This window comes from Urocampus carinirostris, chromosome 10, assembly GCF_059441175.1.
Source record: "Urocampus carinirostris isolate Australia breed hairy pipefish chromosome 10, RoL_Ucar_1.0, whole genome shotgun sequence".
NCBI classification, from domain to species: domain Eukaryota; kingdom Metazoa; phylum Chordata; class Actinopteri; order Syngnathiformes; family Syngnathidae; genus Urocampus; species Urocampus carinirostris.
The window spans coordinates 9,244,731-9,264,539 of NC_142358.1; the positions used below are offsets into that span (position 1 = coordinate 9,244,731).

Genomic DNA, 19,809 nt, shown 5'->3' on the forward strand with positions numbered 1-19,809 from the left:
AATGCATGCAAGGAATATTTTGCAAAAAAATTGCATAGTTGTGAGGAAGAACACTAATCATTCTGAGCCTTATTTAAAAAAATTATGTTTGGGAATACCTTTAAGAACAAAACAATCAGTGTAGTTGAACCTAATTCCTACAGACAAGTTTCCCCTTCTTTCTAAATACACCAAGCTGTTAGCAGTAGGCCTCTAGTCCAAAATCATAATGTGGCCTTTACAATAAATACGACAGCAAAAAAAGGGCGGCATATATATATGCATTTGGAATGAAAGCAAGGAAAAAAGAATCATCCATGCATGTAGCACAGAAGCAACGTGAGCTTTTTTGGGGCACTTCACAGTCCATTTGAAAGTGATGTTCTCTTTTCCCCCTGAGGTGCACTAAGTCCAGCTGTCAGCACTGAGATTTTTTTTTCTAAATCACCACAGAAATATTTGGTATTGAAGACCAAAATTGCAATATGTAGAAAAAAATGTATAAATACCTACAAATAAATGTCATACAAATATGAGAACACATGAATGAATCACATAATGCCTAGATATATCAAATGAATGCAATTTATTCACTTATGTGTGAATTTTGTTATTTATTTTGTAATTTATTTATTCCGGTATCTGATAATTGTCATTGATATTGTAATTTATTCGTCAAGTTATGTGTCACAGCAAAATGTTATTCAAGTGAGGGGGCTGGTCAAACTAGCTGAGCTTTTCACCTGTTGCTTGAAAAGTGTGTCACAGATCAGATGGATGAGGACCACAATTGCGTCACGTTAAGATAGTTTATTTAGGGATGGGGAAACGGAGCAGAGGGTCTTGGAGTGAAGGGAAATCTTGAAGTGGAGATTTGGGACTACCTTTAAGGAAAATGGCTTGAAAGATGGAACAAAGAGGAAACCAAACAACAAGGTTGGTGTGGCAGGCCTTGGAGTAGGTAAAACATGAGTCTGGAAGACTGGGGCAGAAAAGAAGGCAGAAGGGTCAAACAGGTCCAGCTTTAGAGTTAGTAGCGCAGAAAAAAACAGGTTCCGTGTGTAGGCTTTGCGGACGATCTGACAAAGCTAGACTGTAGGGCCAGGCTTCAAATACAGAGCTTGATTAACAGGGAATTCAGAACAGCTGGTGGTAAATGAGAACAGACAGGTGGAACAGATCAGGGTGCAGCGACAGAGTAAAGAGATTATTGGTGCTGGTTAACGGTAGAGAGAGAGAGCTCATGACAAAGTGATGAATAAATTGTCGATCACTCAGTTTAAACCGCCTCCCTCATTTGAATAATATTTTGTTGTCACAAAATACACAACAAAATACACAACAAAATAAATAAATATTTTGCAGTTATATTGTGTAATATATTGTGTGTAGAGATATTCTGTGACTAGCTATAGTAAAAAAAAATCTTTTTCTTCCTTTTACAGAAACTTCTCCCCATTTAACATTCAGTCTACAGACTGATGTGCAACACACAACCCCCACAAGACAACTTTTTTGTTCTAACTTGTGGATTAGACAATTAGAGCCGACTGACAAGGTTTTCCATTGTGATAAAGAAATCTTTGGCTGTGCTCTCATGTCATGTTAGATGATTCCTTATCATGAAATGTTTAGTTTAAGATATTTACCTAAACAGCCGTCCTTGGTAGAAAACTAGCTATTTTGGGTGGACTCAAATCATGTTGGCTATCAAAGGTGGATGCACCTATCCCTGAGTCTCTTTTTTCCTGCCGGAAGAGACGCTTGAGGGTTGGCCTCCCCCCCTCAGGGTGCAGGGCCCAAAGGTCAAGATTTTTAGTTCACCCGTAGGCCCCCAACTGCTTCCAGCGGCTGGCCAAGACATGACTCACAAATGCGGCCTAATTTATCTAGGTAACTAGGGCACAAAATAGACTATGACGGTTTTTGGGTAGCCGTACCGGTGGTTCTGTAAATTTCATAAATTATGCACAACAATACAGAATCCTGTGTTTCTCTAAGAAATGGTAACGTTGCCATCTCTATTTAACTCCAACTCCCTTTTTCCCCAGACCGTTTCTCCTTTGTTGATTAGAAATGCGAGTTTCTCTTGCGAACACTACAAGTGCTTGTGTCAACAATGCTCTTTATATCTTTCGTTTGATTAATTTTCCTTAGTAGGTATTTATTTATACTTTTTTTTTACATATGACAGGAAGTTCTGCATTAATTAGATAGAGCACATATCCATAACTTTTAATTTACATTTCCCTGTACTTTGTACGTTTTTTAGATCATTCAATATTGTGTACACTGTATGTGTCATGATGACTGATGCGAGGCACCTGAGTCAACTCCTTTGGCGCCAACTTCCTCGGACGCTGATTGGCTGCTCATCTCCTTTTAAACCCCGTCCTCCTGTCACCCGCTGTCAGTCCGTCTGCGAACCTCAGCTCACACTAGGCAAGCCCTTTTCGACCCTGAATCTATCCTGTCCTGATTCCTGTTTTATTCCCGGCGCAGACCCCTTTTCTGAACTCGATTACGTTTCTGCTCCACCGTCCCGGCCATCGACCTGTTCTTTCCCCGCTCTCGACACTGCCTTCGCTCGCCACAGAAGTGCCACTTCCGCGTTCCAAGGGATCTGCTACCCGTGACCGACGATCACCAGATCGTGGGTGCAAGCCCTTTCCTTCTTGTAAATAAAGCTGAGTAAAACGAACGCAAGTGGGTCCTGTCTCCGTTTCTGGTCTCTGACAGTACGAACATTTTTGTTTTTTAAATCGATTCATGTACGTTTCTTTATCATCCCGATTAAATGGCAAAAATTGTCGCTATGCACTAGAAAATGATAACGTCGATCAAGCATTTGTTTGGTAAATAAAATCAATTTGTTTACACAAATCACCTTTGTTTTAATTCAATGTATTCCCTCTTGCTGTAGGTAAATAGGTGCTGCATAGTCTTATTAAGCAACAATAAACCTTAGAAACAGGACGTGGCACCCATTTGGCCAACTCACAGCAAGACAGGCTATGTAGAATTAAAAACAAATATTATTTGTTTCAAACAAGTTTATTTTATTTACCAAATGAACAACACAAACAATTCTTTCTTAGTTCTTCCCTTCCAAAACTTTCATTCGGCGTGCAGAATGTGAATGAATGAATGAATGGATGAATGAGTGAATGAATGAATGAACAGACACTGCCCCACTTAAGAACGAGTTGCGTTCCGGACGATCGTTCGTAAGTTGAATTCATGTATGTTTAAGGTTTATATAAGTATGTTTAAGGCTTGTATAAGTAACCTGTACTATTTTGTACTAAGAAATAAACATTTCATAAAATAATATGCTCTATAAAGATAAAAAAAAGTGAGGCTTAACTCACTTTTGGGAGATGCGCTTCAAGAGGTCCTCCTAAGTGGTAAAAAATGGAGAAAAAAAGCGTTCCCACCATTTTCTCAACCGTATCAAGCTTTCTTATTCCATTTTTTTCAAAAGAAACCGCTCGCCTCTTCTTTACACTTTACACCAACCATATTGAATGAATGCACGAGATATTAAATAATAAAAATGTCAAAGTTCTTAGCGCGCTGGAGATAGTGTTGGCGTAGAATTTGAGGAGCGCATGAGGCGACGGATGTCACGAGAGTGTAGGGGAGCTCGAGAGTTTAGTTTTGGAGAGTTCGGTGTGTTTACAATAAACGGGTGCTGACGCTTGTCGCTCTCCAAAGAGACCGTAAGTGTTTCTGACTACTTTTTCATGAACGAGGAGCAATCCATTACCCACACAAAACAACACGCTACATTGGTGTTAGCGGTGGGATTACGAGCAGGTGAAGGAGAGATGTTTACACACGAATTAGGAATAGGAAGCGGATTTTTTCACTTTGAGGTGGATGCTGGGTGACCTCTCACAGCGCTACACGCTGGTAGCGGCGGAAAGAAGCACGACAGCAGTGTCCTGTACTCAGAAAAAGGTGCACACAATACAAAATCTGACTTACAGCGATGTCCGGATATTTTTCGACATCCTGAAAAAAAAATGTTCGTATCTACCGTTATACGTAAGTTGAATGGTCATAAGTAAGGGAGCGTCTGTAGTTGATTTAGGCACAGCACAAAAGAACAAAAACAGCATCAACCACGCATTGACAAAAGAGACAATAAAATATTTGCACACAAAAAAAGATCAAAAGGCGTATAGAATACGGAAGAAAGTATAAAGTTGACAGAAATGTCTTTGCAATATTTATTATCGCTCAATAGAGGACATCACAATCATGAATAAGGGGAGGATTTGGCTGAGATTTGCATAAATACTTGAATTTGGTTTGAACAATTTTATTGACACTGTTAACAGCAAATAAACAATGTGAGGTTTGAACAATTTTTCTCGACAATTTTAACAGCAATTAAGCATATTCACAATTTCGTTATATCTTACAATATGACGTTTTAACATTTTTTTCCGACATTTTTAACAGCAATTAAACACACCATTTCATTATATCATATCCCAACAATATGAGTTTTTAATCGACACTTTTAACAGCAATTAAATACATTCAGAATGGTGAATTAGGAAACATGACTTATTCGTCTTAGAATGATTTTAAGAAATCTATTTTGTACAATCACATATGCACAAATTGAATTCAAAGGTGTTGGGGTTTTCGAAGCTTGTTTGTGACGTAAAACATGAGCAAAAACGACGTCATAAGGATGCCGAATGATGACGTAATACAGCAATGCTCCTCCTTTGCCTGAAACAAAAATATAAAGAATAAAAGACGCAAACAAAACGTGTTAACGTTTTCACAAAGAGACTAAAACAAGTGTTGTGTATTTTTTAAAGAGACCAAAAGAAGCGTTATCTTTTTTTCTAAAAAAACCCACGATTCCAATGGCAGAGACTGGCGAACCAGACCCGGAAGAGGGCGGTAAGCAGCTCGCGTACAGTTTCCCTATTGTTAGGCACTCGGACATGCCAGAAGACATGAAGGAAGAGGCCATTGCTTTGTGCATTTCGGCTTTTGAAAAGTGTACCGACAACAACGAGACAGTAGCAAAGATGGTCAAGGACTCTATGGACAAAATGTTCGGCGTTGCCTGGCATGTAGTGATCGGGGAAAGTTTCGGTTTCGGGGTCACTCACGAGGCAAAACATCTGCTCTACATGTTCTACGGAGGAAGCTTGGCCATTTGTATTTGGAAGTGTTTCTAAAGACGTTGAATAGTTTTCTATTATACACAATTATTGCTCGCAAGCTTTAAGCCAAGAAGGACTCACCATTTGATGATTTGAATTAAAACGTTTTTCACGGTAGAAAATCAAACGTGAAATCGCAGGCAATGCCTTTGTTGGCATAAACCATTTTATCTTGTTTCGCAGCATTGGTCTGTACTGTCTCTCTTTATCGCCACCTAAAGGTCTACCTTTTGTAGTACACCACAGAGGATGTCTGTATGTTCCAGGGGGATTTTAATGGTGACTCTATTTTTTAACATCAAATAAGTGGCGTTACTAGGGGGCATATGCAGTGGGCAGTACCCACCAACGATCACGCTCTGCCCACCCAGAGAAAAATGGATGTAGGACTGAAGGCAATAAGGACACTGCATATGCTATCCAGTTCATATACGTGTGTATGTCAGAAGAGTCACACCCGCGTCCTATTATCTGTAACAAGTTTGGTATTGTGTTTTTTTTTTTTCAATTTTTTTTTGTTGGACCCGTCTTGTCATGCCTATTTTGGCTCTAATTTCGGTTTGTCTCAATTAGGACAATGTCATCAAAGATTGGTAATACTGTGGCATTCTACACATTCTGTCTTGCTGCGAGTAAACAGGTGTCATGTTATGTTTCTAAGGTTTTTTATTGCTTAGGAATGGGAATTTCAATCTAGATCTTGACTATTATATAAATCCTCATTTGCGTGTGTGAGAGAGAGTTTTTATGTCCCATATTGGCTCCGAAATGACTGAACTAATTTTCGTGAAAATTTACACTGTTGTACTTTAGGTCTCTGGGACTGTCTTTAGCTAGGTTTTGTGTCAAGGCACCCACAATATATACCATCAAAATCGATAAACATCTGCTTTACTATCGTCTCTGGCGCTGCATGCGGTTATACTGCTCTTCAGCACTTCCTAGTGGCTCCCTGGTACTTTTTCAACAAACCGCTGCCCTAACAACCTCACCCAAGTAAAATGCCCAGCATGGAAGAGCCATTATGCTTGTCATTAATAAGGGGAGCAATTGGCTGAGGATGACAGACATGATATCAGAATGTGGAAGATTTGAAAAAGTGACCCTTTGACACCTGTTTTTTTTCTTCTTCATAGCATTATTTTGCCAAAGCAAGCAAAGGCCCATGACCCACTGAAAAAGGCTCTGCGACCCATTTTTGGGACCTGACCCACCAGTTGAGAAACACTGCTTTAGACCTCAACACTAACATTTCACATGACATTAAAGCGTGAATAGGTCTAACTATGAAGTACGTTGTGACTAATCTTTACAAAGTACCGCATTCCTGGAACACAATTTACTTTTCTCTGTAATGAATCCAGTTACGCGCAATCAATAAAATGTAAATACTGTCGTTAGTATTTGGTACATTACCACATTCTTTTATAACTGCTGATTATTAATCAAAATGTCCTTCGGTTGATGTTCACTCACGTTGTCACATACAATACTTATTTTTGGTGAGGGGAATCGCCGAAGGCTGTTTACATCGACTTACAAAATACAACTGATTACAGTAATAATGGTGGTGCCGTCTCAAACACACTACAAAAACGCTTAATATCTGCGCAAGCGACCCAATGAAATCGGGTCTACAACCCACTTTAGAGTCCTGACCCACTGTTTAAGAAACACTGCTATACATGACAACAAAATGCATAAATACATAAAAATATTGCATTTATGTCACATATTCGGGTGTTTCTTGATTTAGCGGCATCTGCTTCACGACCAGATAATCCCTGGTTGGTGACTTTGATGTGCTAGGTCCTTAGCTTGGCCCTTTTGTGTACTTTCTATGAAGTCACCATCTTTGATTTTTGCATTTCGGAGATGGAATATGAGCTTGCTCTGTCCACTCCACGCATCGGCCCGGTATTGCAGTACCTCCGGGAACGGTGCATTCGCAATGATCGCAGCATGGCTTTAGGACTAGGACCTTAGCTTGGCCTTTTGGCTGAGAGTAAGTGTCCCGGCTCCTAGGCTTTGTAGCGTATTGTGAACTGACCGATAACGGATAATGGATAATGAATAACGAAGATAGATCAATAACCCTTAAAAACCCCCATTCATGAGTTCCTTCATTCATATGGAATCTATTTGCATCTGTGGATTTATTTATATAGTTTGTATACATTTATTTCTACATATGGCCCAACAGGTCCTTAATTCCCACTCAATCGACCAATAAGTAACCCGAACATGAACTCATCCACTGGGTGGCAATGTCGTAATTATAGCCTACTAGAAACTAGCACATGAAGAAGTCTCCCTTCTACCGGACCTCCTTGCTGAATGCCTCCAGAAACTGGATCTTGCCGACTGCACCGGTGAAGGGGACAGCACCTGTCCAAAATGGATTATTCTGCAACCCCAAAAGGTTTCAGACAACGTACGTGCTTTCATTTAATTCATTGCTTCCTTATTGTTAGTATTTGACAGTATACTATTTATTTGTCAGAGTACAGTACTCAATATCTATATTGGAGGAGATGCTCGTTTGTAGCCTAGCTAAATCCCATTGATGGTAAATTACAATGAATACAACTGATAACAAAATGAAGAAGCTTGGGTGCATTTAACAACAAATATAGCAATTAAGGCAAACCGCGTTTGTTAAATGTTTTCCCCAGTCCATGCATTTTTGATTGCTCTCAAAGTGAAATACATACGATATACAGTTTTGATTGTAGACATAGTAACGTTTTTCCATGCAGTGTTCCTCTCAGGACATGGAGACTGTTTACTGCTGTAATTCTGGCGACTCCCAAGACGCGTGACAAATGTCAAATTAATTGTTTGTATTAGTTAAAAAGTAATTTCATCCAAACATGAATTTTATTTCCTTATCACTTGCAATGCAATTGTGAAATAGCGGTCCCACGCTCTGACCTGATTATCCCCGTGACGATGCGATCAGTGATGCATAGGGTGGAGCACAAGTGAGACGGCTTCTGCAGTGCACACCCCACTAAACAACGCATTCAAGTGTTAGACGTGCGTGAAACAATGCATGGTAAAAGATTAAATATTATCGTATGTCTCCCCTCCACGGCCTACTTATAAAGTACCCATATAAACTTCAGATGGTCCAGATCTCTGCTGCCCGCATTATCAACGAAACCCCCTCTCGCCATCACATCACCCCTGTCCATCAGCAACTTCACTGGCTCCCGATCAACCAAAGAATCACCTGCAAAATCCTTCTGTAGACCTATAAGACCACCCATAACGTCGACCGTCTCCCTACCTTTCCGACCTCCTTCACGTTACCACGCCGTCCTGCACCCTCAGATCTCCCACCTCCCTCCATCTTACCATACCTGCTACCCATCTCGGTTCCATGGGAAGCAGACTTTTTAGCCACTCTGCCCCACCACCTCTGGAACTTATTACTACCCGACCTCGAATACCACCACCCTTTCCATCTTCGAATCCACACTCAAAACCCACCTCTTCAGACTTTCCTGTTCATAATAAATAAACTGCCCTACTTCCTCCCCCCTCTCATTTTTTAACTGCAGTACTTCGTTTTATTTATGTATTTATTGCCTGTTTGTTTTATTGTTTCATATTCTGTGTACAGGTGTCCCGAAAGGTGCTGTGAATTAAAATGTATTATTATTAAAAACATAACTGGATATTCTTCTTCTTAACATCCAGAGCCCAATGTACGTCTACGAAACAGTTCCATAGCAGAGTCTGATGGCAGTCTGTTGTTTGAGGACACCAGTGGTTCACAGACACCACACCAGAAGTGAGTTAGACATGTTAAATAATTCCATATTTAAAACGGTACTGTTGTGCATAACTTTTATATATGTTTTCCAATTCTTGGGTGCTGGTAAATAAAATGGAATGTTATGAAAGTTGGTTTGAAGATTTAGGTCAGTTTTGAAATTCATACCTGTCAACCTCAGCCAATTTATCCCCTCATCAAAGGAATATAAACCTTTCAAACACAATGTAAAACCTATTTACTCACAGCAAGACCGACCATGTAGAATAAAAACAGATATTTTTTGTAAACAAGTGTATTTTGTTTTCTAAATAAATAATTGAGCCCTGCAATTGGCTGGCAACCAGTTCAGGGTGTCCCCTGCCCACTGCCCGGAGATGGCTGGGATGGGCTCCAGCCCCCCCGCGACCCTAATGAGGATAAGCGGTACAGCTAATGAGATGAGATAAATAATTGATGAATAAATGCAAATCTTTTGCCATTAAAATAAGTAAATGTTATAATGCTCTATATGTTTATGAACGAAACACAATCCGTGTCCAGAATGTTAGAAAACAACATCATGTGCCTGTTTAAAAACGGCAGTGTCAAACTTTTATCCAAACGGCAATCAAATGTAGAGTTGGAGCTTGTTTATTCAAGTACAAAGACTTAGTCTTGCTGTAAGATAAAGGAGCTGTAAACTAAAATACTAGTCTCTGGTCAAGATTTGTTGTTGTGGTTTTGATAAATCAGTAGACTTTAAATTCGGTTGCTGTGTTTAGGGGAGAAAGGTGGTAGTCTAACGCATAAAATTGAATTTTTGGTGAGTATGTAGATCAGACCTGGGCACTCCGGTCCTGGAGGGCCATACGTCCCACCAGATTTTGAAGTTTGCTCTTCTTTAACTCAGGTGATACAAATTATAACCCCGTTAGCAAGCTAGCAAGTGCTCGTTAACGATACTGGTGATTGGAATCACCTGTATTGGATCAGAGAAACCTCAAAAATCATGCAGAACATACGGCCCTCCAGGACCGGAGTGCCCAGGTCTGATGTAGATCATGATAATTCATAGGCTGAGTGTTACAGCGCAACACACTTTTTACACTGAGCCACTCCTTGATGTACATAATAATAATAATAATAATAATACAGTATACAACAGAATATATGTACGTAGTCTTTTCCTTTTTTCATATATTCACATTTTGTTTTATTTTAATTGTTCACCAGTTTTTAAACTTTTTATCATTGTACAACTGGGGTTGCAAAGTAAATTTCATTGGCAGTTTTATGTTAATGATAATAAAGGACATTCTTAGTACGGCGACAAAACTAGGAATCTGCGATTACATTGTCATCTGCTACCAGTGATTGAGATTGGTCTAACAAAAAAAAAATGATAAGAGAAAAAAAATCCTTTACAAAATTTGTTATAGTGTACACAACTTAAAATGATCACAAACGTATAATATACAGGGAAAGTTTGAATTTTGACAGGTATGGAAATTGCATGGGGAATCCTGGCAATTAACAGTATTTGATTTTGTTGTCAAATCAGACATCGGGCGGCAAGTTTTTCAGGCCAGTCCATGTTGTCAGACCCGATGTCGAACCTTGCCATGGCATATGGCAGCTCACTGGCATCTCAGGGCAAAGAAATGATGGACAAGAATGTAAGATTGACTCAAATCCTTGCCTTGCAGAAAACGTGGTTAAATGTGATTTTGTATTATAGCTTGACAGATTCATCCCCATTTCCAAGCTGAAATACTACTTTGCAGTGGACACTGTGTACGTGGGAAAGAAGCTGGCTCTTCTAGTTTTCCCTTACATGCATGAGGTTGGTTGGCTAAATTTAAAGCATCCTATTCTTAGAGCTACTCCCTAGATGAGCCTGCTTTTATCTGTAACGTCATTGCATGTCAAGATTCTATTCGGGAGTCTCAAATGTTGCTATTAGATGAAATTGTCTCATCACAGATAAAGGATATTTACATTAAGATTCCTTTTTGACATTGAGATTCCCTTTTGGCATGTGGACAACAACAGAACTGGGAGGTGAGCTATCAGCAGGACACTCCGGTGGCGCCCCGCTTCGATGTCAATGCCCCGGATCTCTACATCCCAGCCATGGCCTTCATCACTTACGTGTTGGTTGCTGGGCTGGCCCTGGGAACACAAGACAGGTGCATGTGGCTGTTAGAGGGGTCATTATGTATCGTAAAAATTTCCAAAATTAATATTTTGACAAGCGAAAGCCTGAATATGTTGTGATACCATAAAAACACACTACTTGTGAGGTTTCAGAACGATCATTCATATTTAAGAAGTCCCTCAAAGCCAATTTGGCCCGGGAATTTAATCAATCAGAGCTGTGCTTTTAAAAAAAGTTTTTAAGTGCATTAAAATGTGGGTTCAAAAGACCCCCTAAAAGGTGTAAAATATAGAGAAAAAAAATAGTGCGGTAAACTGTATTTTAGATATCGTTTTACCTATCGCTTATTTTGTTCAAACTCGATTTCCGATGTTATTTTGGCTGAGCCAAGCCATCTGGTGAAAAGTAAGGCTACTGTGAATGCAATGATGGCAACCGAAGCCCCAGTCAATAATGGGAAAGCAGCTGTTCTCCTTGAGGGAGGTGCTGAGTGGGTTTTTACACTTCCACAATCAAGAAAAGAAGATGGTCAAGGGGGCAGCGAGTCTATCGGTGGAGGACGTGTTCTTGTTTTGGGATGGGGCCAAGATCCCCACCAAGGCCAATGAGCCTGACCTCCGTCGCATTCCTTGTTGCATTCGAAGTCGACCGAACTTTTCTCTAAAATACTTTGCTCGGCCCAAGTAATATCTGAAACTGAGTTGGAACAGCGGGCAGAAATCACATCGCATATACACCCTTTGCGGGCCCTTGCAATGCTTTGTTTTAATAAATCAGTAAGCTCTTCCTGGTCCGTAGTATAAAATAAATCCAAAACAATTTACAGTGTAAGTGCACCCTCTATTGGAGCTTTTATAAACTGTCCTACTCCCGTAAAAAAATAATTTTGGCTCGCAACCCCGCCAAAAGCGAGGCATTACTGTACCTGCATTCTCCAAGAATCATGGAGTAACAATGACCACCAGGGGTGGTAAAAAACAATCAACTCTGTCGTCTTTCATTCAGGGGTGGCCAACCTAGTCCTCTAGAGTTGCATGTCCTGCATGTTTTTGGAGTTTCTCTGCTCCAATAGAAGTAGAGGTAAGAATGGGCCCAAAATAGTCCAGCCTAACTTGGCCCGAGGATATTAAAGCTCGAACCAGCCCTACAAATTACTTTGATGTGGGAGACCAAGCCTGAAGCAAACCCGAATTTTTACATTTTATCTGTGAGGACTCGGGAGAAGGGGGAGGGATGCTCCTCCAAGCAGACACGGGTTGCCTTGTGCGTGAGGGGGACAGAATCCATTGTTCGGACCTTTCACACAAAAAAGAAAAAACAATCACAGCTGCATAATTAAAAGTCAGCGAGAGAGAAGCCTGGCCCAAACCCAAACATAATGATTGACATCTTAGGCCTGACCCAAATTCCAGGCCGGGCTCAAACTTAAGATCTTACCTCTAAATCGAGGTGATTCCAACCACTGATATCGTTATCAAGCTCCCGCGCAGCTTGCTAATGAGTTATTTTAATTAATTTTATTGGGAGATTTCAATATTCACATGGACAATCCCAACCTGCCACTCACCAGAGACTTCACATCCTGCCTGGAGAGTCTCGGGATACACAGCCTTATTGATTTCCCCACCCACATTAAAGGCCACACATTGGACCTGGTCTGCTGCTCCGGCCTCTCTACTTCCAAGCCCACTTCCAACGTCTTTCCTGAATCTGATCATGTCCTCCTCACTTTTAACACCGTACTCTGTCTCTCTACTGTCAAAACCTCCCGTCTCATTTCTTTTCGTAATACCAAAAATATCAACATTGACACCCTCTGCTCCATTATTGACCGTTCCCCACCCCCAGAAGCTCTCTCAAGCCCGGATGAGCTCACCTCTCACTACAATACCTGCCTCACAAATATTCTAAATTCTATTGCCCCCCTGAAAACCAGGACTGCCTCATTCTCCACATCTGCCCCCTGGTTTACACCCGCTCTTCGGTCATTGAAATCAAAGAACCGCCAACTTGAGCGACTTTATAAGAAAACCGGCCTCACCATCCATAAGGACATGTACACTACCCATACTGCTAAATACAAGGACCAAATTACACAAACCAAATCCAGCTACTATTCCGGCCTCATCCTTTCCAACGAAGGAAATTCAAGAACTCTCTTCTCTGTCATGAACAAAATCCTCCAGCCACCAAATTCTCTCCCCCTCCACCTGTACTCCACAGCAACCTGCAACTCCATAATGGAGTACTTCAATCACAAAATCCTTAAGATTCACCACCAACTCCATCAAAACCTGTCTGCTCCCTCCCCATCTGAATTTCCTTCTGCTTGTCACTTCTTCTCCAGTTTTGCTCCACCCACGACTGCTGAATTATCCAACCTCATACTCAAATCCAAGCCCACCACTTGCCAGCTTGATCCCCTCCCTTCATCCCTTGTTAAATCCTGCCTCCCTTCTCTGCTTCCTCTCATATCTGCCATTATCCACTCCTCACTCTCTTCTGGTATCGTCCCATCACTTTTCAAAACCGCTGCTGTTACCCCTACGCTGAAAAAACATGGTGCCGACCCCAACAACTTTGACAACCTTCGCCCCATCTCCAACCTTCCATTTATTTCAAAAATCCTTGAAAAAACTGTTGCTGCTCAACTCCACTCGCACCTGTCCCTCCACTCTCTCTATGAGCCCTTTCAGTCTGGTTTCCGCCCCCGCCACAGCACAGAGACTGCCCTAATCCGTATTGTAAATGATCTCCTCATAGCATCTGACTCCGGTTTGGTCTCCATCCTCATCCTCCTAGACTTGAGCGCCGCCTTCGACACAATCTCTCACCCTATCCTCCTCAATAGACTCTCCTCCATTGGTCTCACTCATACGCCCCTCAGCTGGTTCCATTCCTATCTCACTGGCCGCACTCAGTTTGTCCAGCTGAAATCTTTCACCTCAAAGCCCTCCCTAGTCACCACAGGTGTACCCCAGGGATCTGTCTTAGGTCCTCTTCTCTTCATCATCTACCTCTTGCCTCTTGGTCATATCCTCCGCAAATTTAATATCCAATTTCACTGCTTTGCTGATGACACCCAACTCTACCTCTCCTGCAAACCAAACTCCATACTCCCACCTCCCTCCCTCACCTCTTGCCTTTCCGAACTCAAAACATGGTTCACAACAAACTTTCTTAAATTAAATGCCAATAAAACTGAATTCCTCCTTCTTGGCACCAAATCCACTTTATCCAAAGTAAACAACTTCTCTCTCAACATCGACAGCTCCTTAGTGTCCCCCTCCCCCCAGGTCAAGAGTCTGGGTGTCATCCTGGATAGCATGCTTACCTTCCACTCACATATCAACACCATCACCCGCACTGCTTACTTCCACCTCCGCAATATTACCAGACTCCGCCCTTCCCTCACCCCCCGCACCACTGCTATTCTCGTCCACAGTCTTGTCACATCCCGCCTTGACTACTGCAATGCTTTCCTCTTCGGCCTTCCTCAAAAGTCCCTCCATAAAATTCAGCTGGTTCAAAACGCCTCTGCTCGCATCATCACAAAAACATCTTCCCAGCAGCACATCACCCCCGTTCTCCAACAGCTACACTGGCTTCCTGTTCAGCATCGCATCAGCTACAAACTCATCCTATATACATATATGGCCATCCACAACCTGGCTCCTCCTTACCTGTCCGACCTTCTCCAGGTGCACGTCCCCACTCGCTCCCTCAGATCCTCGTCCTCCCTCCGACTGTCAGTGCCCCCTGCCCACCTGAGCACCATGGGAGCCAGAGCCTTCAGTTGCGCTGCTCCCAAGCTTTGGAATAATCTACCTCCGGACCTCCAATACTGCACATCTCTCTCCACTTTTAAGTCCCGTCTAAAAACACACCTGTTCAGGACTGCCTACAACACATAGCTTCTCCATTTCCTTTGTTTTTATGATTTTATGTCCTGTTTTTATTTATTATTTCGTTTACAACTTTTTAAATTGTATTTTTTCATTGTTTGTACAGTGTCCTTGGGTGGCCTGAAAGGCGCTTTTAAATAAAATGCATTATTATTATTATTATTATTTTTTTTTTTCATCACCCGAGTTGCTAAAGAGAAACCACCAAAACATGCAGAACCTACGGCTCTCGAGGACCGGGTTGGCCACCCCTGCCATTCGATGAAAAAAACAAAGAGGGTGTAAAAAAAAAAAAAGGCACAAGTGCTCTCATCTTATCATGTACTTGTTTCATGATTTTCTAGGTTTTCTCCTGAACTGCTGGGAGTTCAGGCAAGCTCTGCACTGGTATGGTTAATAATGGAAGTGTTGGCTGTCCTTCTGTCACTCTACCTTGTGACCATTAATACTGACCTTACAACTATTGACCTGCTCGCCTTCTCCGGATATAAATATGTTGGGTATGTGCTACTCGTCTCTGCATCTTCATGCCCTTTCTGTTAATAACATCAAGCATTTTCGATCAGTGTTCATTTATCCTGACACAAATGTTTTTGTATGAATTCCATGTGTTTATTCTTCTTAGGATGATCGTTGGTGTGGTAGCTGGACTGTTGTTTGGGAGGCTAGCCTACTATCTCTCTTTACTCTGGTGCTGTGCTGCTATTTTTGTATTTATGGTGAGTTTACGTTCACTGGTTCATGGTTTTTCTTGGGCAGGTAAAACCTGCCGGTGCCCATCCCTCTCCAGGCTGGTTTTTGGGTAGGGGTTTGCTCCCTCGCATGAAACAGATGGTACTGGTTTGCATGGTTACCAGTAGCAGGAGAGTCCTCCTGATCAGACCCAGAAACAGCAACTTTGTCATCTGTTCACTGTATTCTTTTGGTGTCAAGTGTCATCCTGCTCTTCAGAGATGAGCTGGACTTTGCGGTATATAAGGTCCACTTGGATGCAAATTTCTGGCCAATTTAAATCTTTTCAGTGCGCCCTATAGTCCCAAAAATACGGTACCCACAGTATAAAGGAACCAGGGATCAATGTAATAGATTGCCCCGATCGACTCATATAGTGCCACCTGTTTTCTTACTGTGCATCTTATTCATCGTGATTGCTACATGCAGTAAAAAAACAATTATAACAACTAGGCCTGGGCAATATCACAATTTTTATGAAGATAAAACATTTAACTGTTGATCTCGATAATTATTGCAATCATTATCACGTCTTTCACATTAAAAGTCTCATGAGTGAAAGTTGACAAAATCTGATTTAACCAATCTTTAACAAAGATGCATGGTGGGAAACATGTACACAGTATTTCACATATATATAAAAAATATTTAGCAAGTGTATACCTTCTAGTAGGGGCGGCTGGTTGCAGCGGTTTGGAACGTTTTTTTCATGGTTCCTGGTGCTTGTTGAACGACCGCTATTACTCGTTTGATGCTGTATTGTCTTTTCTCAAGTATATTTAAGTGGGTGGTACTGTTTTAAATGGCGGAATAAGCTTTTAGTGTTACCCGTCTTAGTCTGCAAAGTTTGCAATCCATATGGCCGCTCTGTTTTTTTTTTTATTAGATTCAATAAGAAGCAAAAATATCTCTAAACAAGTGAAGATGAAGGCCCTGTCCCGTCTACGACTCTTTTCAGCATATTTCGAGAGTGCTGGCAGTTATCGCTAGTTTTGACTGTGTTAAACGCGGCCTGTTGTAGCCCTTTACTGTGGCTCTTTTTCTACTCCTGCGGAATGATTGGCTGGTTCTTGGCATCTTCTTCCTCTCCCGGTTGTTAGTCTGCGACTTGTGTTTTCATTGCATTCATTGCGCACCCCCATATTCCCCGGTGGTAATTACAGTTTTAATTATCGACTAATCGAGCGTTTTTATTATTTATTGAGGCAAAAGCGGTATGACGATACAACCTAACAACAGTATAAGGTGTAACATGACGTTCCAAGCATTATTGGAAAAATTTTAAAGCACCCTCCAAGAATACTGAAATGGACAGTGTGGGTTATTTGACCACTAGACTGAAGACAAGTGTCAAAACACACAAGGAAGAATACAAACTACGGAGACTCAAAGCAACCAAAAACGCACCTTATTACAATTTCCCCCCCCAACCTTTTGGAGGTTTTTGGCTATGCGTAGCAGCATGATGTCAGACAATTATGTCAGCTCCCTTTGGTTAAGGCCCATGATACGTGCAATGAATACAAATTTCTTGACCTACGATTAATTAAAACATGCCTGTCTACATGTATTTTTTGTTCATTATTTAAATCAATATTGTTTTTTTTACCACTTGGAGGCGATAAATAATCTTGCCATGTGTGTATTTTCAGACCCGCATGTTGCGTCTTAAGCTTCTATCTGAAGCGGCGGCGGAGGGTAAGATCGTGAGAGGAGCTCGAAACCAGTTGAGGTTGTACCTGACCATGGCCATCGCGGCGGGACAACCCATTTTCATGTACTGGCTCACCTACCACCTGATCAGATAAACACATTCACTCACGCAACTCTGTGGGAGGAGAAGAAAAACGCGTACAAATGCGTACTTGCTGCCTGCGTGTGTTGACGCTTTGTTGAAGTGCAACACAAAATCGCAGAGTGTCATCTTGGTATGCTCAGCGCCACAAGGTACGCCGAGCTCCAAATAGTGTGCTAGTGTTTAAAGGCCTTTTTACCTCTCACAGCACAGCCATTTTTTTGTACTGCCTTTATTGTTGTCCTTACATTTCAGTTGTTTTTGTACTCCTTGTAAATACCATAGTTTTCACACTATAAGGCGCACCCGCAAAAATTGTCTTTTTCATATATTTTATACGTAAAGCGCACTGGATTAAATAAATGGTGCATGAAATTTAGAATACATTAGGATCTACCGTGTAACAGTTGGGCTCTTTAAATACTTACTGCTTATGATATTGCAATGATTAATCCGTCAATTAAAATTGCAACGGGAATCAAACCTGGATCACAGCGCTGGTGGTACAGAAGACATAAAGGCGTGATCATTATCACACAGTTTTTTTATGCCAGAAACACTGATTTGCATAGTAGATTCTGATTTAACACAACTTCTTGTGCGTCAATAACCTCTCGCTTTAATATGTATTGTTGGTAGGTTGCTTGCTTAACCACTAAGGTTGTAGGGGCACCATTTCCTGTGCTGTGTCTTGGGAAAGTACAGCCTGGTAGCGCCCAGCCCTCTCCAGGCCAACATATGTTTCCACCCGGTACATCAAAGAACTTGCAGAGCATTTTGTTAAAAGACTTTGTTTTCTGTTTCTGTCTTTCCCAATATTATTGTCTCAAAGTTGAAGAAGTTGAAAAAAAGTTTAACTCATCAGAATGCACTATGCAAATCAGTCTTTTTGGCACCATGAGTAAAAACAATGTGATAATGAGATAAGTTTGAATGCCTTTTCATATGTCACCTGTGCCACTGGTGGTTGAATCGTTTTGCATACAGTGTATGGTAATTTGGGCCGTTAATGCTAGGACCTTAGCTTAGCCTTTTGGCTAAAGCATCCCGTAATAGCATCGGCCCGGTATTGCAGTACCTCCGGGAACGGTGCATTCGCAATGATCGCAGCAAGGCTTTAGGGCTAGGACCTTAGCTTGGCCTTTTGGCTGAGAGTAAGTGTCCCGACCCCTAGGCTTTGTAGCGTATTATGAACTGACCGATAACGGATAATGGATAATGAATAAAGAAGATAGAACAATAACCCTTAAAAAACCCCAATTTGGGCCGTTGATGATCATCAACTGATTAATCATTGCTCTTATACTAAAGTATACAGTCTGCATTTTCTAATATTATCCACCATTTTCTGTAGTATATAAGGTGCACTTTAACATTTCTGGCCAATTTGGGGTTTTTAGTTGCGCCTTTATAACTCGGAAAGTTAGGTAGTTGTGTTTTTTTAATTTTCTGTTTTGTTTTTTTAGTAGCAATCTTTAAATGTCTCCTGTATGTTTGTTACGTAATGGCTTGCAAGAGTTCAATCTTATCAAGCTTTCAATGTCATTTAATAAAACCAGAAGCGCACACACTAGTCCAAACTACCCCCCAAACCCAAAATCTGATCTCTAACCTGGACTTGAACGTGATTTTTCAGGTATGTTGGTGTTGTTTCAGACTCGCCTCTTAATTAACCTGATGTCATTGCCACACACTTGGTAACACTCTTTCACTACAACAAGCGCTTGATGTAGTTTTGATGTCTTTTTATGAATACACAATGTGAACTACTTGTTGCTTTTTTTCATATTGAAAGTCTGGTGAAATAAAGGAAGACACTAATCGTATCTGAGATTAAACAATGAATTTAAGAATTTAAGTGTTTTTTGTTATTTATTTGTACGGATTCACTATAAGGACGCAACTCTGGACGGCTCTCTCCACTGACGGTTCCTGGCGTTAGTTTGGCATCAGACAATTCCTTGAAGTTGTCAGACCAGTTCTTTTGTCTTTTCTTGTTCAGTTACTGTTTTCTGCACTAACGGATGCAACGGATTGTAAGGCACACTACCAAAAATGAGTCTTTAGTGATGTTTTTTTTTTTCATTTAGAAGCACACTGGACTACAAGGCGCATAATATTACAACTACAGTAAGGGCAAGGGTTGCAATAAAATAAGTACAATATTTGTGCATTGATTGATGAATTGAAGTACAATGCTGTTCAAAATAATTGCTTTGCAATGCGATTGACCAGATCTTCTCTGGTTTTTAGTATGTTTTAATTTTTACATGCCAGAAAAG

At 41.1% G+C, this 19,809-nt stretch overlaps 1 protein-coding gene and 2 pseudogenes across 1 annotated transcript; all 3 read left to right on the top strand.

Annotated features, from left to right (window-relative positions):
- The first annotated feature begins 4,732 nt into the window (after positions 1-4,732).
- On the top strand, positions 4,733-5,825 carry LOC148357650 (dynein axonemal light chain 4 pseudogene; annotated as a pseudogene).
- A 1,162-nt stretch (positions 5,826-6,987) lies between these two features.
- Positions 6,988-7,125, top strand: LOC148357651 (U2 spliceosomal RNA; annotated as a pseudogene).
- A 164-nt stretch (positions 7,126-7,289) lies between these two features.
- On the top strand, positions 7,290-19,039 carry yif1b (Yip1 interacting factor homolog B (S. cerevisiae)). The gene is made up of 8 exons (XM_088346207.1): positions 7,290-7,608; positions 8,880-8,973; positions 10,499-10,613; positions 10,676-10,780; positions 10,990-11,126; positions 15,345-15,500; positions 15,626-15,719; positions 17,385-19,039. The coding sequence occupies exons 1-8, from the start codon at positions 7,572-7,574 to the stop codon at positions 17,538-17,540; spliced, it is 894 nt and encodes a 297-aa protein (XP_088202333.1). The 5' UTR covers positions 7,290-7,571; the 3' UTR covers positions 17,541-19,039.
- The last annotated feature ends 770 nt before the right edge of the window (positions 19,040-19,809 follow it).

Excerpts from the sequence above, each read along its gene's own strand:
- yif1b (XM_088346207.1), top strand. The coding sequence starts at position 7,572 with ATGGATTATTCTGCAACCCCAAAAGGTTTCAGACAAC. Across the intron at positions 7,609-8,879 it reads CCCAAAAGGTTTCAGACAAC|AGCCCAATGTACGTCTACGA; the intron begins GTACGTGCTTTC and ends CTTAACATCCAG. Across the intron at positions 15,720-17,384 it reads CTGCTATTTTTGTATTTATG|ACCCGCATGTTGCGTCTTAA; the intron begins GTGAGTTTACGT and ends GTGTATTTTCAG.